A 16,684-nucleotide genomic window follows, 5' to 3' on the forward strand; every position below is an offset into this window, starting at 1 on the left:
TTTGGCAAATTGATTTTATAGGAGTCGGTTGATAAAAATAGGATTCTCTCAAACGTTATCCTTCTATGTGATTGTGAGATTTACCAGCTTGGCACAACAATTTTCATTTATACTCAATATGTCTGAATAGACTGTCTAATGATATCGTTTTCACAGCTTTATGCGACGACGACTTATTGGTCACTATATACTATCCATTTGTCTAAAACCATTTTCTGGAACCTTAGTGATTCATATTAATTGGGTTGGTTGAATACAGATTGAGTCACTATACTGATTCTGGATTAATTGCTCTATACAGGTATTCTTTGGATATATTTTTAGGTTGTCCTCTCACACAAGAATTGGCCTTTGATGATATCCATGCACGCCCGTTTTATCGGTTGCTATTTTACTCCACTCGTTAATAGGAAAGGATTTTCGGGAACTACTATATAAATTAGGTTATTAGTTTCACTGCGTATAGGTAAGGAGTACAATTTATCATAGGTGTAGGTTTTATTATCAGTTAATGGTTCTACAATTGAAAACGTTATCTGGTTTGATTTAAGGTAAACTTGTACATTCAAAGTTACCTCTAAATTAATTAAATTTTGTTTATTTGCAGAAAACATAAGGATATCAATTAATTGAAATAAATGCAAAAGCTCTGTAGAATTTATTATCGACTTATGTAAAACAGACATTTTACTTAAACCTAATGCTGTTTCTAATTCACTAAGCTTATCATGAATGGAGCGGAAAATATTTAAAAATTGATTGAAAAGACTTAAGGAATAAGTGAAATACTGATAATTAAATCCAATTTCCTCTAAATCCTCAATTATTCCTTCGAGACATTATGGGCGTGTGTCTATCGTTAATCTTTAAAATTTTGATTTAAAAGAGGGTTAATACCCTATTTTAAATCGCTTAGCCGGTACTAATTGTTCCAAACTTTATCATACAAAGGTGTCTCAAATAGTCGGCTTGGCCTTTTTTACCTAAAAATTTTTCAGAGCAATCTAAGCAGATTTTTATAGAGCTTTTAATCTAAATACCTATTTATATTTAACTGCAAATCATCTATTATGTTATTTAAATCTATAATCTTAACTATAAGCCACTTGTCTTACTGTATATAGGCGTTTCCTAGTTTTATAGGAAGGATATCAGTGTTTTAATTAATCTTTTCGAGATGAAAGCCCTGGCTCAGAGAAACTCACAGCAGCGGAACGAGGCACCACTTGTGGAGGTCGTTTTATATTCTTTTAATGTGTTTTTATCTTATCTTTAACAAAAAGCCTACTTCTAATTCTGTGTATCTACTGATCCAGCCTTGTCACCAGTTGAGGCAATATGGTGTGCTGTTATACTTTTAATGAAGCTTTTTGCACTCCTACTCCAAGGGCCAATTGTTTCGACAGCAAATGGGACAAAAAAGGAATTTGACATAAGGCACGAATATTTGGATCGTTTTATTGCTTCAGCTTTTTTCGCAGCGCCATCGGATCGTAACATTGTTTCTTGGATATATACCATAGATACACACCATAATAAAAAGAAAAAAATACATTACCTATAAAATAACCAGAATAATAAGTCAACGTCAGAATTAACATTTCACTTCAGACGTCAGTCGTGATTCGTTATGTTATCATTGTTAATTAGGTATTGAGAAAAGAAAACAAATTACAAAGCAGAAACTTATGTTAATAATTATGATTTAAATCACAAAATGATTATTATTTTATTATCTGTGATTAAAGAATATACTAATTTTCAAATAAAAGAAGATAAATCAAAACGACTTAATAAATATAAAATGTACTTAAACTAATTAGCCAATAGTAACACATTTGAACGCTTGACATTCATACCTACGAGAAAACTATTGTAATACGGTATAATATACTTTTGAAGAACTACTATGGAGAATTGTGCTGATATTACACCAAATCGGTCTTTACCTATAATTCTAATAAGTGCATTTGATTTAACCAGTGCATCTGTATTGTTATCAGGTAAAAAAGCTTATTGTGTTCATTATTTTTAATGTACTTAAATTTGATACATTTAACTTAGTAGGTATATATTTATACCAAAATTTCATTTTTAGAAATTATTGGTGACAAAACATTAGAAGCTGATGGGAAAGTACCACAGAGTAGAGTGTGGCCAATCATTAATAAATACTACAGAGTAGATGTAGAAATGTATTCCGTAGCTGACAATGAGTCTCCCCCTCCCACACTAATGGAACAAATTGAGGCTCACATAATCTTTATCACAAATGATGAGGTATGTTTAACAATGATCTATTTGTAATAAATTTTGATCAATCTTCTACATCCTAAGCATTTTTAAAGTCTATAATTGATTTTTCCAAACTATCACTTGAGTGTTTGAATTATACAACTATTTTGATAATTTGTCTGTGATTGACTTCTTTATTTAGCAATTATGAATTGACTTAGGAGCACTTATTTCAAGCGCCATTTCTCAGTATCTGTCAACTTTTAAGCTTGTGTGCATGGAACTGCATATATGTGTATAAGCACAACTACTTTAGTCAAGCCAATCAATATAAAGCATTGTGATACTATTACATTATTTATTCTGTATAAATTTTTTATGGATTTTATGTCCCATTGTATAGAAAAAAAAATGACATATGAATCATAAATTACTGAAATAATTATAATATATTGAATATACACACATATAAAAAATAAAAGCTATGTAAATATTAAAATCAATTGTTGCCCACAGAAACTGTAAATTGTAACTGTTAATGTAAAGCTCAAGTCAAAAAAATTTAAAGCTTTAAATTACTCAATATAAGATTATATAATAAATAAAAAAGCATGCACTTAGTATTTATTGACTTCTAGGCAGGATTGCAAATTATTCTCAGTAGAATCTTCTTTCAAAACTGGTGGTAGCTTTACATTTATAAGTATAAATGGCATCTACATTATAAGTTCATAAATAAATACAATAAATTAAAGACACTAAGATTTTTTATTTATTTAAGGTAGTAAGTTAAAGTACCTAATAAATGTTTGGTTCATGGTGCTGAATGAACAATAATACAAAATACATTTGCATTGAGAACCTCCTTTTAGAAGTTGTTAAAAAGTATTGTGATCAAAAAAATATCTAAATTTTTTAAATAGTTCTAAAAGATAAATGATATTCAAATATCAGTTGAAATAAGTACAGAAGTATTTCAGATCAAAACATCTTATCCACGCTATATTTGTACCTATAGGCATTTTACATAGAAAATAGTGATGTTTATGTGTGAGTGTAGCACGCGACAATGAGTGATGAGTTTCAATGTTGATAGGTAATTTTGAAAAAAAAATAGTAATATATAATTAATAAATTTATAATAATAATAATGCAATTTAATTTTTTTTTTAGTTAGTAAGTTAATATATTTTTAATTGAATAAGAATTTTTTCTTTGTAATATAATGATGTAGTTTTTTTAGAAATAAGATGAGGTTTTAAGCTTAATATTGTGCATTTAGCCTACTTTTGATCCCCTTTTAGTTATTGAACTAGTTTTGCGTCAATGGTGTTTTACTTTTCGTGTGAATTATTTTGTTCGAAAATTTTATGTTTTTATTATTCGTCTGTTAGATTTTTTCTATTATATCAGCCTCATATTATAGAATATAAATCGCCGTTTCGTATAATGTGATAACGTCGGCGCCACTCTGTATATAATTGAAGGTTTTGAAAAAATATACCAAAAAGAAATCTCTAAATGGCACGATCAGAATAGATAATAAATGCATACATCTTTGTAGAATTAAGTTCTATATGTGAAAAACAGGACAACGAAAACGCTCCTGAAGTAGCAGAAGAACGCAGGACGCGCGCCGCAGCGGCGGGCGGCGCGCGCGCGCACGTGCGCCTGCTCGTGACCGCCGGCGCGCGCGCCGCGCCCGCGCTGCTCGACTGGGCGCGCCGCCGCCGCTACGAGCTCGTGCCTCTGCGCGAGAGCGCCGAGGACGACTCGGACGCCGAAGCGGACGACGCCGAGGCGCCCTTCCCGGACACCTACGGCGCGGAGAGGGTGCGGGCGGCTCTGCACGCGCACGCCTGGCGCGGCCTCGAACGCCTCGACCGGCCCGCGCACCGCGCCGCCGTCCCCGCTCTCGCCTCGGCGGACGTGACGTCGTCGGACGAGGAGTACGAGGGCGTTTTCGAGGAGGGGGAGGAGGAAGACGACGAGGCGGCCGTGGAGCGCGCGGAGGCGTTCGCCGAGGCGCTGGGCGCGCTGGGCGCGGCCGGGGCGGAGGCGCGCGGCCTGGCGCAGACGGAGCGGCTGCGGCGGGCCGAGAGCCTGGTGGCCGCTTTCTGCCGAGCGCTGGGCGCCGATCTGCCCGCGCTTTGACTGCCCCTGCCCCGCCCCGTGTTTGAAATGAAACTTCATGCTTCGGTTCGATGCATATTTATTCAATATAAACGATAAAAACTCAGATATGTGCGGTCGAGCGCGATAACGACGTATAAATATTTAATGTAACGACGGTAACACCTATCCTAGTACGCGCTCCGCCGACGGACTATATTAAGCGCAGGCCGTGCGTTGTGCTCTAACATCACAGATTTGTTAATTATTATCTCTTTGGACGAAAACATTGTACATACAATAAATATTCATGCCATAAATAATATTGATATTTTCATTCATCACCTCTCTCGAGCCGACACATCGAAATCTATTTTATTTAAAGTATTCGATGCACGTAAAATGGGAATGTCGATAGAGAGAAATGTAAAAATGACTCATACAAATGTATATTCACAATATTGGAACTTGCAACGACATTTCGATAATTTCTGTCCCATTTTATTTGTATCACATACAGGAGTAGGCGTGAAGGATCGTTCAGTCTCAAGTTACACAACACTTACATTTAATCAATTATACTTAATCTTTCACTCGGGTGAGAAGCTCTGTAAATAAATTTCTTGCTGTAAATAATTTTCAACCTACATTTACACTTAGGACTCTCAAATAAAATAATGTCTCGTCTTAATCTAACTATACTGCTTCTTGACGCCTAGAATCGCTATTCAGTGGTTTTCACTCGTTACTTATTCACAATATCACAACAGACTCTGGCTCTCTGCGCCAGTTGCCACCGTATAATAATATGTATATTTATTTATATATTTTACTTTATACAACTCTGTGCAACAAAACAATATAATACTTAATTTTAAATGCCGTTCAGTGCTCGTGCTTTACAGCGTATCGTCGTCGACAGAAACTTGGTCGTATAAATTTAACAGAAGTAATGAATGTATTGCTGCGAAACTGTTAACGATATTGCCGTCGAAGGAATCTCATCACTCGGGTAAACTTCAGTCAAAGAATTACCTAACAATGATCTAGAGACAGCAACACCCGTGAAGCCGAAGCTTCACTAACGATCCCCCGGCGCCGGCCGCGCCAGCAGGGCGGCGAAGTACTGCCGGCACATGCGCGCGATGTACTGCGCGTGCGGCGCGCGAGCGGGCGGCGCCGGCCACCAGCCCTCCAGGAACCCGATGTGGCCCCCGCGAGCCGTCACCGCCAGCGCCACGCAGGCGCTGCGCTCCGCCTCCGCCAGCGGCAGCACGTCCAGCGGCTGGAAGGGGTCGTCGGCGGCGCACAGGCACAGCAGGGGAACGCGCACGCGCGACAGTTTGTCGCGCAGAGTGGCGGCGCGGTAGTAGTCGTCCACGGACGGGAAGCCGAAGTGCTTGGTGGTGAAGGCCTGGTCGAACTGTCGAACCGAGCGGCAGCGCTCGACCGCGGCCCAGTCCCACGGGCCGCGGCGCAGGGGCGCGTGCGCGCGCACCGTGTTGCGCAGGTTGCGTGCCATGTGCCACGACAGCAGCGTGTTTAGCGGCGGCCGCTCGATGCACTCCGCTCCTGATGGAATATATAATACGAGAGAAATTAAAGCAATTCACTATGACGAGCAGTACTCTTCATACCGAAGCGAGCGCTAGTGGACCACCTTTGATGACGTCCAGCGGCGAGGAGACGACGAAAGCCGCGCGCAAAACGACGGCGGCGCGCTCCGCGTGCTCGGTGAGGTAGTGCCCGAGGATGAGTCCGCCCAGCGACACTCCCACCGCCAGCAGCGGCGACCCGCGCGCGCTCACAGCCTCCACCACCTCTGCCAGGTCGGCGTGCGACACGGCGCAGTACAGCCGCGGTGTCTACGGACAGGAAGTGACGATAAGCGTCGGACATGGTTTCGGGACGCGCGAGGGTCAGGGGAGTCTCACCGTGAGGGGCAGGCCACCGAGGCCGCGGTTGTTGAACACGACGCAGTGTGCTCCGAGCTGACGGGCTGCAGCCACTAGACAACGCACGTAGTCGGCTTGCGAGCCACCCGTGAGCCCGGGCAGCACGAGCATCACCGGCCGGGGACTGCCGTCTTCAGTTTCCTCTTCGATTTCCGCCCAGTCGAGAGCTACTTGCCCACCGTCAGACAATCGCAGTATTTCCCTATTTGCATAATGATTATAACTGTACTTATATATCAGTATCGAACAGAAATTATCAAAGTAATTGAAATTGAACACTTAATAGCTTATTACTACAAGTTTATTTGTTGTACTGCAATTGTATAGTATGAAAACATTATTTATGAAACAATTGATATAGTAAATTATATATGATGTGCCTAGTTTTATGATAATCAGTCAAACAGTGTTGCAGTATCTTAATCTGAAAATAGATATATCACTATCCATTGGTCTATATCATTTATTTATGACTCATATAGTCATTAAAATATCATTAAATTATTATCCATCTAAATGATATAAAATTAGTTTCTACTTCATTTCATTTCCTTTTTGAAGCAGCTGAAACTACAATTTTTTTTTCAAAATATACATAATAAAGTATTTTAGAGAAAACACAATTTTTAAGTAAAATTTAAAATAGGATACATGGTACAGGTGTTCATTTATTACTTGCTGTAGTGGTGAATTAGGTCATTCACGCACACTTGCAAAATTGAACTATATATTGATACTGGTTATCAAGTTGATATGAAATCAATTGTGTTACTCACTCAATACAATCTCATTTTTAAAACTGAAATCGATGATTGTCTTAGCTAAAATATATTTATATGACTACAACATATAGACCCAACTACCACACATATAATATTATCAACTGATGGCAAAGTAGACTTATTTGTTCTCAAAAATACATAAAAGTCATATTATGCCCTATTTTGATATTCTTAAGATACTGAAGATGAATATGTTATAAATTTGGATTTAACAACAATAGCATTGTCTACATACCGCCGATAGTGTATATGTGAAAGCAAATGTGATCGCAAAACTGAGCCTAAAACAGTTTGTAATCTAGACTCGACACACCAAGGTGTCGGCCAGTAGGGCTCACTCAATATTGGAACATTTTCTTCCAAAAACTGTCGAAACTCTCCTTTGCGACAAATCAACGTTGGCTTCTGTAATAAAAAATATTGTGTGTTAATATAGGTGCCACTTGACTACTCATTCAGTCTTATAACAATGTTGATTGATTTTACCTTGACGACTTCCACGAGATAATAGGTTATGTACAACAATGATAACGAAAAACATACTAATAATTCTTTTTTCACTTCGAAAATATACAAAAATACTCCTAACATGTTGAAATATTTCTTTTAAACAAAATTAGGAAGATCATAAACAAATATTTAAACCGAAGCAATTTAACATATCGAAGGTAATTAATGTTTGACGATGGACTGAACTTGAACAGTGAACACTGCACTGATGGTAAATGTTAAAACTAAACCTAAAATTAAAATCGGTCATAACAATTCACAAATCACAATCAACTTCAAATTCAATTCGACATTGACATTAGTTGTAGGTATGCATTTAAAAATATTTTTGTGACTTCCAAATTGAAATACATGCATAATATAGAGTTAAACAATTTAATTCAATTTTAAAATTAAAAACATCCTTTATAATTTAAAATAAATTTTATTAAGAAACAATGGTAAATATATTCCAAAACGCAAAATGTTATAAGGGAGGACTTAATATCTATGCTTATGGTAGTAAATGGATATCGTGTTTTTACATTTTTAAGTATTTCATTTTCAGTTAATCGATTTTTCTATTTTATCGCTGGCAATGATTACGTGCTGTTCGGTGGCAAACTCTTCTTACTTGGAGGTGATTTTCGTCAAATTCTGTCCGTGGTGGTGCGCTGTGGCCAAACAGAGATGGTACTTAATTCGATCAAAATCTGCTTGCTCTGGCCTTTGATTCAAGTACGCAACCTAAAACATCTACAAAGTCACTACATCTATGCTTTGGTGATAGTCGAGAAGCAACACAGCCGAATTCTGAACTTATTCTTGTCCCTGAGTAGGTTATTGTTCAAGACGTAATTGAACCCACATTTGTTACTGACTTCACAGCAGGTGCATTAAAAAAAGTCAGTGGCTGTGCCATTCTTCTACCTAAGAATGATCACCGCGACCAAATGAATAAACAGCTGCAAGACAATTCTCAGTCAATTTGGCATTTGCCATGTCGATAAACAAGAGCCAAAAACAAATTTTGACAAGGCCATGGACAAATTTGCCTTTATTTACCGAGCCCCGACTATTTACTATCCAATACGATATCTAAGTTACGTCTTTATATAGTATCAGGATGGTAATTGGTATAATATGCTTATTTACCATTCGATTTATTTGCATAGATCTTCTTGTAATGAAACAACTTTACAAACAATTGTTTATTTATTCTAACTCATTTTTAAACATTAAAATTAGTTTTGGTTGATTTTTGTCTGTATCGGCATCTTATATTATCGGTATTTAATTTGAACATGTTACTAAATTCTTTCAATAATTATCAAAAATAATATTCATTATAAAAAAAACCTGGACCACTTTTGCGAATATATCACTATTTTATCTAATACTAGCTAAAGCCAATGCATAACCTAGGTGATAATCAATCTGTGAAAAAATCGCTTCACAACTTTATACAGATCTACATTCAAATCACGTTTTTATTACTATATAACGATTTACTATAATTGGGTGTCGTCCATAACAAACAAGTCAAAGTTTCCTAAAATATTGCGAATACCCCGTAAATAATTACTAAAATTAATGAGCATTGCTAAATAATACGGACTTTTCCCAAACTTTTGAGGACGATATACAGTTTTTTTTTCAAAAACATTTCAATGTCTTTCACTTAATGCCATATTCGGGTGTTAAGATTCATGATATACAGTAATATCAATTAAATGCAATTTTGAGTACCTATGTGGGCATACGTTATTGTCTTTTTAATTAGATGGGATCCTTTATATTATTATTGTAAATCAATCATATATATAAGGGTTGCTAATAAATATGGTTTAAGTAATTTGAAGATAATATTATGATTACTATGTTTGGTTGCGCAGTACTGACTACTTTTTACGAGGACCAATAGCCCAAGCCACACCTGGTGTTACAGTCAGTGTCTGATTGTCAGGAAATGTCACTTGGACAGTGGACTTAGCTTTGGGTCGGTAATCAGTTTACGGTACTAAGTTTGCTAATGTCAGAATGACAGTGATGCAAACTTTATGTCTTCGTTATGGTGCTATTTTGTATCTTAATTGACGATTGGTTTTCTAAGTAATAACAGTATCATTAAGATATAGTAATTTAAATTTAAAGTGCAATACAAACGCATAGAGACGCTGATCAAATTTACCATGTTAAATCAGTTATCTTGATAATAATACATTTTTTAAATTATTTTCAATTGATGACCTACTTATTGTAAATTGTGAAGATGAAGGGAACAAAATTAGTAGCATGTGCCAGTCGTTGCATCGGCAGCAGCAACAGGCTGATAGCGGTTCATAGGTGAGTGCAAAGTCCACCATTCATTTCACATTCATATGTTCTACTCTCCTGTCACCACCTTGGACTTTGTACTTTTGCCCAAATAACTATCTAGGGCATCTCAATATCAACTTATTAGATGTTTTAAAAATAGAATCATTATGTCACGTATTTTAGACTTTTAAATTGTGTCTAAAATAGGCATTAAAGTATGAATATCTTTTAGTGTCTATTTTAATGTTTGTTATTTTTTGTCAAAAAGATACTTTTTTTTTTTGGTAAATCAATGTGTGTCTTAAGTGTAAAAAATACATAAACTCTATTTTATTGTAAAATATAAATAGTTATTCCTATCACTGTTTTGAAATACAAATACTTTTAATTGAAGATAATTATCACATTTATTTTACTTTGTCAATGTTAAATAATAACAATATATAATGTTTTTTCATTTACTATAAAATATTGTGCAATTGTGTTAAAATCTCCTACAAAAAGCAATACTCTGGGAGATGGTAATCCTGCATTTTAGATTTAAATTTTTGCAGATAATTTTTACTTTCTCTTATTGCCTCTTTGAATTTTAACACTAGAAACAATAATGATTTATTGTAATGGTATTCCAATTTCTTTTTTTATTTAATCATTACATAAGTTTAATGTGAAGAAAACTGATTCAACTTATTTACAGCCGTGGCAAGGCGACGGCTGCAACGGCTGAAGCACCTCGCAGTGCACGTCAAAGCACTTCTTTCACTCTCAACCTGTTTCGTGGACAGTTTGAGCCCTCGCAGGTCTTCCCTTTCCCCGAACCACTCTCTGATGACCAGCGTCAGATGCTCACTGAGCTTGTACCTCCTGTCGAAAAGTTCTTTCAAGAGGTATTTATAACTACGATAACATTATTCATCACTTCTACCAATTCCCCATTAAGTGGATGAAATGGAATGATTATGACTACATATAACATGATGAATTTTCACTCTTTTTCAACTATTTCCTATATGTGGGTATTTAAATCAAGTTCAAAGATTACTAGATTGCTATTATCAGGTCAACGACCCCGCAAAGAACGACGCGGACGCACAGATCGAGGATGGTACGCTAGCCGGCTTGTGGGAGCTGGGCGCCTTCGGACTGCAGGTCCCGACCGAGCTGGGTGGGCTAGGTCTATCCAACACCCAGTATGCGCGTCTCGTGGAGGTGGTTGGCGCACACGATCTTGGTGTGGGCATCACCCTGGGCGCTCACCAGTCCATCGGCTTCAAAGGTGTGCTACTGTTCGGCGACCCGCAGCAGAAGGCGCACTACCTGCCGCGCGTCACGGGCGGGGAGTATGCCGCCTTTTGTCTGACCGAGCCCTCTTCGGGCTCCGATGCCGGATCGATCAAGTAATCATTGCGTCCAAATTCTAGAGTGATGTCGTACGCGGCTTGACCTTTTAAAATGAATGACACCATTTCTTACAGAACGCGAGCTGTGTTGGCCCCTGACGGCAAACATTTCATCCTTAATGGCTCAAAGATCTGGATTAGCAACGGTGGTATTGCAGAAATCATGACAGTTTTCGCTCAAACCCCTATCGAAAAGGACGGAAAGACCGTCGATAAGGTCAGTATCTTTTAGATTCTCATGGCCGAGTTTAACTTGGAGGAGTTGAGAACTGTCATATATGAGCCACTCATGTTTCAGGTGACTGCATTCATCGTAGAGCGCTCGTTCGGCGGCGTATCATCGGGCCCGCCCGAGAACAAGATGGGCATCCGCTGTTCCAACACCACCGAGGTGTACTTCGAGGACGTGAAGGTGCCCGTGGCCAACGTGCTGGGCGGCGTAGGGAACGGCTTCAAGGTGGCGATGAACATCTTGAACAACGGGCGCTTCGGCATGGCGGCTGCGCTGGCCGGCACGCAGCGCTCCGCCCTGCGCCAGGCGGCCGAGCACGCCGCCACGCGCGTGCAGTTCGGCAAGCGCTTGTGCGAGTTCGGAAGCGTGCAGGAGAAGCTGGCGCGCATGGCTATGCTGCAGTACGTCACCGAGTCGCTGGCCTACATGGTGAGCGGCAACATGGACTCCGGTTGCCAGGACTACCACCTCGAGGTAGGTCGCGCGTGGGGGGGTAGGGAGACCACCATGTGGCTCGGCTCATCACGTTCATCTCTACGCAGGCGGCGATCTCGAAGGTGTTCGCGTCGGACTCGGCGTGGACGGTGGTGGACGAGTCCATCCAGATCCTGGGCGGTATGGGCTACATGAAAGCGACGGGACTCGAGCGTGTGCTGCGCGACCTTCGCATCTTCCGCATCTTCGAGGGCACCAATGACATTCTGCGTCTCTTCGTGGCGCTCACAGGTATCACGATTTTTTCTAACGCAATTCATAAAATTGTTGTCAAGTTTAATATTCGTTAGACTCTTGTTTTAAAACGTTTACGCTTTCGTCGATAGCATGCATCTCGCCGAGCATCGAACGAAACTAGTAACCGTGCAATCCGATCCGCAGGCATCCAGTTCGCCGGCTCGCACCTTCAGGAGCTGATGCGCGCTTTCAAAAACCCGACGGCGCACCTCGGGCTCATCTTCAGCGAGGCGGGCAAGCGCGCCACCCGCGCCGTGGGGCTCGCGCGCGGCGCCGACCTGGACCCGCTCGTGGCGCCCGAGCTGCGCGGCGCGGCCCGCGAGCTGGCGCGCCGCGTGCTGGAGTACGGCGCCTGCGTCGAGGCCACGCTGCGCAAGTACGGGCGCGGCGTGCTCGACGAGCAGCTCGTGCTCAACCGCCTGGCCGCCGGCGCCATCGACGCGTACACCACCGCCGCCGTGCTGTCGCGGGCCTCGCGCGCGCAGCGCCTGCAGCTGCCGTCGGCGCAGCACGAGGTGAGTGAGGCGCGCCGAGAGTGCCACTGCGGCGGGTGACGCGATGCGAGACTGACCGTGCGCTGTGCAGATGGGGCTGGCGGAGTCGTGGGCGGAGGAGGCGACGGAGCGGATGGGCTCGCTGGCGGGCGCGCTGGCCCCGCGGGCGCTGCGCCACGGACAGCGCCTGACGTCGCTGGGCCAGGCCGTTGCGGAGGCCGGCGGACAGCCCTCGCGCACCCCGCACAACGTCTGACCGCAGCGAGACGCACAGACAGATTAAATTATTTTCGATATAAATATATATATTTTTAGATACTGATCCGTCGTTTTATTTTATTACACTGTTAATCCTTTATCTTCTTTCGCCCGCCCGTTTTTTAGTGCCTGGTGCTGTCGTAATTTACCGAGAGTGAGAAACAGGTCTCCTGTCCGATATCGCCTATTTAATTAATAATTGTAACTTCCAGTGTCCGTAAAAATCGTTCCACAGAAGTGATCTCTGGGAGATCTGGGACATCTTGGAGGTCCGAGTGAATAGCAATCTTCTAGGCAATCGCGTTATATCTAAAGACTATATCGGTACTGTGTACCACCAAGTATTGTGGTAAAGCGTAACAGAATTCTAACATAAATTTAAACAAAGATATTCCTCGATCGTTCGTTTTAGTTTAGTACGGTAAATTAATTATTTTTATGTTTTCATAATTGGTTAGTATATATACTGTTAATACGTAAATATAAAAATTACCACGTGTCGTCTACCGGAGCCGAAGAATCGGGAAGCGATCATATAATAAAACGGATAGTACTCGAAAACACAGTTTAATACAGCACTACAAAACCTAAACTAATATTTACACGAGAATCATTTCAAGAGACGTCAGACGTCGACCTGCAGCGAGCAGTCCCAGGCGCGCGCGTTGACCAGCTTGAGCGTGGAGCGCAGCGCGCCGCCCGGGCCGAGCGCCAGCGTGAGCGGCTGCGCGGCGTCGCGCGGCCGCGCGTACAGCGCGTGCAGCGTCTGCTCCCAGCGCACCGGCGCCGCCGTCAGTCGCGCCACGCGCCGCCGCACGGCCGCCGCGTCGCCGCACGCGCGCGCGTCCACGCACGACACCACGCGCACGCGCGGCGCGCTCACGTCGCACAGGCGCAGCGCGTCGCGCACGGCCAGCTCGGCGCGCGCCATGAGCGCGGTGTGGAAGGCGCCCGCCACGCGCACGCGCGCGCTGCGCCGCACGCCGAACGCGCGCCCCTCCTTCTCTACGAACCGCAGCGCCTGCGCATGTTTGTCTTGTATTTTATGGGTCGAATGAGACTTATTACTTTTCAATTTTATCGAATCGAATTCACTTAAGGTTAATGATTATTAATATTGCTGTTATATCTTTTCTATGAAATTGCATAAGACACAATTGTAACAATACAATCGGATATTTAACTGAGGCGAAAATCTAAATATATAAAATGTATTATGAAAATAAATCAATGGTACATATTTTGATCTTGATTACTGATTTCTGGAACACGTAATCGTCTCAAAGTCAAAGTCAAGTTTAGTTGCTTCCATTATTATATAAGATTAATTTAGGTTAAAAAAGTACCCATCACAAACTATTTGAAGAAACGAGAGACAGAATTCATTATTATAACCTAATCCATTTTATCGGAAAAACTTACCGCCTCGTCTCCGGCGAGAACTTTACACCCTGGGAAGAGGTAGTTGGCGATCTGGCAAACTGGGTCGGGCAGGTCGGACGAGACGGCGTGCTGGCGGGCGGCGGCCAGCAGGCGCGCCAACGTGGCGTCCGGCGTCAGCCACACCGTCAGCATGCCCCCGCTGCGTTCGCGCGCCGCCGCCTCCATGGCCGCCGCGCGCAGCTCCACCAGGCGCAGCGCCTGCTCGAAGGGCAGCGAGCCCGCGAACACGAGCGCCGAGATCTCGCCCAGCGAGAAGCCGGCCACGGCGCGTACACGCTCCACTGCGCCGGGTCGCGTCTCTCGCGCCAGCTCTAGTGCGCCCAGCGACGTCACCATGACGGCCGTCTGGCATCGACGCTGGAGCTCGTCTTCGGGGCCCTCGCGGCACACGCGCCCTACATCCCAGCTGTGAAGATAAGCAGAGTTACTAGAACTCATGGATATTGTAGTTGCAAAGGGGATCAGTGAGAGTGTGAAACTGGAGCTCTAGTTACTAATGACGGTGACTTCTGCACCACCTACTACAATTTTGACCATGGCATGTATTCATGATGGGACTAGCCCTGTAGGGCACTCTATCCTCTCTATTTTACAATCTGGGGGAGGATAAATCCAATGCAGATGGAAAGAGTTTTGATGCATGACCAACAGTTTTATATATGATTATTATTTTACTTGCACTAAGTTGTGTCGAGTAACAATTATATAAGGTTGTTTCAAATATTTCTTTAAAGTAAAGAAATTAACCGTGTTCAATTGTGGGGCTAAGACCTAATCTTCTTTTCAGGATAAAGTCATTTCTTTATTTAGGGCATGTTTGGAATAGAACAAATGAGAGATAATATATATATAATAAAAAAATAGGATTAATAAACCTAATCAAGAAAACCAAATTAGAATTGTTAATAATAATTAAGAATATGCTCCAAACCTTCTCCTCAGAGGGAGAGAAGGCCTTAGCCCAGCAGTGGGAAATTTACAGGCTGCTTATGTAATAATTATTAGTTAATAGGATCTTGTTACTTATTATAGTAGTTATTTGCTTGCAAAATATGTCTGTCAATTGTTTTAGATGTTAACATGAAATAATATTCTTATTTATGTTAAGTATCAAAAAAGTTTTAATCTTGGTGCATAAGGAACTACTTATTCTTATTATTAAAAACTTTAATACACAATAGTCATCAAGTTATTATTAATAATCATACCCAACAATGCTAGCAGCAAGTTCATATAGGTCCTTAGCAGCTGGAACTTCCAGTAATCGTCGACCCATTCCTACATGCTGTGAACCTTGTCCTGGAAACAATAGTACGGTCGTATCTTTGGGATCAATGTATGAAGTTGTCTCTTTCTTGGAATTTATTGTGTACGGCTGGGTGGCCCACTCTAACTCTCCTTCAGCGGGCGTAACCGCACCGACTTCAGCGAATGCACTAGCATCTTGTAAAAGTCGGCGCAACGGGGTTTTATTTTCATTTATGTTATCCGCTTTTGAATTTACTAAGCGTTTTAAGGATCGCTGCCCTGTGTGGTAAATGGCGCGGCTAAGTAAGGATTTCATCGAGGCATAGGTATACCAAACTAATTATATAAATAATAGTTCAAGTTCACAATAAAATAGTCAATTCAATACAAGAGTCATAACATGCTTGAATTCTTTATATTAAACAATACACCGTGAAGAGTTGAAGGCTGGGTGTGCATTAATAAATGTCATTCGTCAATCTACCAATGACAAGTGACATTTTGACATTTAAGTAACACATCAAATTTGACATGAATGTCTCTCTAACAGGTTATTCATTCAATCGAACAATATTTACCTTTTAATTTCATTATATGAAATTATTCATATTATTCATTGGGTCATTAAGAAAGCGGGGAATTCATTTGATTAATGTAAATGTTATGCAGGAGGAATGGGTGTTATTTTATTCGATGAAATAAATAGAGAACAATTAATGAATTGTTGGGAAACTAAATAAAACTTACATATTTTTTTTGATATATTCTTTCTATTGTAATATTTTAACATTTTTTTCTTAATTTAGTAAAAATATAAGAACGAAAGCAAAACTGGCCTCTTAAGGTGAAAGTAATTACTTAATTTAACTTAGTTCGGTTCCCTTGTATTATCGATGTCCACAGCATAGGTGGAATGAGTGGATATAATGCTGCTCGGATTGCCCCGGTGTTTAACAAACAATCTAATTAATAAATTTTAACAAAC

General features: G+C 41.0%; 4 protein-coding genes across 4 annotated transcripts; 2 read left to right on the plus strand and 2 right to left on the minus strand.

The window, feature by feature from the left end:
* The first annotated feature begins 1,606 nt into the window (after positions 1–1,606).
* LOC125064271 lies at positions 1,607–4,432 on the plus strand. The gene is made up of 3 exons (XM_047671229.1): positions 1,607–2,003; positions 2,099–2,280; positions 3,826–4,432. Exons 1-3 carry the CDS (start codon positions 1,910–1,912, stop codon positions 4,387–4,389), a joined length of 840 nt encoding a protein of 279 aa, XP_047527185.1. The 5' UTR covers positions 1,607–1,909; the 3' UTR covers positions 4,390–4,432.
* Positions 4,431–7,866, minus strand: LOC125064261 (phospholipase ABHD3). Its single transcript, XM_047671217.1, has 5 exons — positions 7,571–7,866; positions 7,320–7,489; positions 6,282–6,504; positions 6,008–6,212; positions 4,431–5,919 (listed from the first exon to the last, which is right to left on the minus strand). The coding sequence occupies exons 1-5, from the start codon at positions 7,673–7,675 to the stop codon at positions 5,429–5,431; spliced, it is 1,194 nt and encodes a 397-aa protein (XP_047527173.1). The 5' UTR covers positions 7,676–7,866; the 3' UTR covers positions 4,431–5,428.
* Positions 7,867–9,620: 1,754 nt separating this feature from the next.
* LOC125069515 (very long-chain specific acyl-CoA dehydrogenase, mitochondrial) lies at positions 9,621–13,072 on the plus strand. The gene is made up of 8 exons (XM_047679067.1): positions 9,621–9,919; positions 10,590–10,779; positions 10,952–11,289; positions 11,368–11,509; positions 11,591–11,998; positions 12,067–12,250; positions 12,401–12,771; positions 12,842–13,072. The coding sequence occupies exons 1-8, from the start codon at positions 9,846–9,848 to the stop codon at positions 13,004–13,006; spliced, it is 1,872 nt and encodes a 623-aa protein (XP_047535023.1). The 5' UTR covers positions 9,621–9,845; the 3' UTR covers positions 13,007–13,072.
* A 487-nt stretch (positions 13,073–13,559) lies between these two features.
* LOC125069596 (probable malonyl-CoA-acyl carrier protein transacylase, mitochondrial) lies at positions 13,560–16,161 on the minus strand. The gene is made up of 3 exons (XM_047679181.1): positions 15,660–16,161; positions 14,431–14,857; positions 13,560–14,029 (listed from the first exon to the last, which is right to left on the minus strand). Exons 1-3 carry the CDS (start codon positions 16,013–16,015, stop codon positions 13,634–13,636), a joined length of 1,179 nt encoding a protein of 392 aa, XP_047535137.1. The 5' UTR covers positions 16,016–16,161; the 3' UTR covers positions 13,560–13,633.
* Positions 16,162–16,684: the final 523 nt, after the last annotated feature.

This window comes from Vanessa atalanta, chromosome 1 (assembly GCF_905147765.1).
Source record: "Vanessa atalanta chromosome 1, ilVanAtal1.2, whole genome shotgun sequence".
NCBI lineage: Eukaryota > Metazoa > Arthropoda > Insecta > Lepidoptera > Nymphalidae > Vanessa > Vanessa atalanta.

Bases quoted from the DNA above. Each gene is read 5' to 3' on its own strand.
- LOC125069515 (XM_047679067.1), top strand. From the start codon at position 9,846: ATGAAGGGAACAAAATTAGTAGCATGTGCCAGTCGTTGCATCGGCAGC. The intron at 11,510-11,590 runs GTCAGTATCTTT...CTCATGTTTCAG, and splicing joins ACGGAAAGACCGTCGATAAG to GTGACTGCATTCATCGTAGA. The intron at 12,772-12,841 runs GTGAGTGAGGCG...TGCGCTGTGCAG, and splicing joins TGCCGTCGGCGCAGCACGAG to ATGGGGCTGGCGGAGTCGTG.
- LOC125064261 (XM_047671217.1), bottom strand. From the start codon at position 7,675: ATGTTAGGAGTATTTTTGTATATTTTCGAAGTGAAAAAAGAATTATTA. The intron at 6,505-7,319 runs GTATGTAGACAA...TTATGCAAATAG, and splicing joins TCACATATACACTATCGGCG to GGAAATACTGCGATTGTCTG. The intron at 6,213-6,281 runs GTGAGACTCCCC...TCCTGTCCGTAG, and splicing joins TCGGTGGCCTGCCCCTCACG to ACACCGCGGCTGTACTGCGC.
- LOC125069596 (XM_047679181.1), bottom strand. From the start codon at position 16,015: ATGAAATCCTTACTTAGCCGCGCCATTTACCACACAGGGCAGCGATCC. The intron at 14,858-15,659 runs GTATGATTATTA...TTATCTTCACAG, and splicing joins CTTGCTGCTAGCATTGTTGG to CTGGGATGTAGGGCGCGTGT. The intron at 14,030-14,430 runs GTAAGTTTTTCC...AAACATGCGCAG, and splicing joins TTCTCGCCGGAGACGAGGCG to GCGCTGCGGTTCGTAGAGAA.
- LOC125064271 (XM_047671229.1), top strand. From the start codon at position 1,910: ATGGAGAATTGTGCTGATATTACACCAAATCGGTCTTTACCTATAATT. The intron at 2,004-2,098 runs GTAAAAAAGCTT...TTTCATTTTTAG, and splicing joins TGCATCTGTATTGTTATCAG to AAATTATTGGTGACAAAACA. The intron at 2,281-3,825 runs GTATGTTTAACA...TGTGAAAAACAG, and splicing joins TCTTTATCACAAATGATGAG to GACAACGAAAACGCTCCTGA.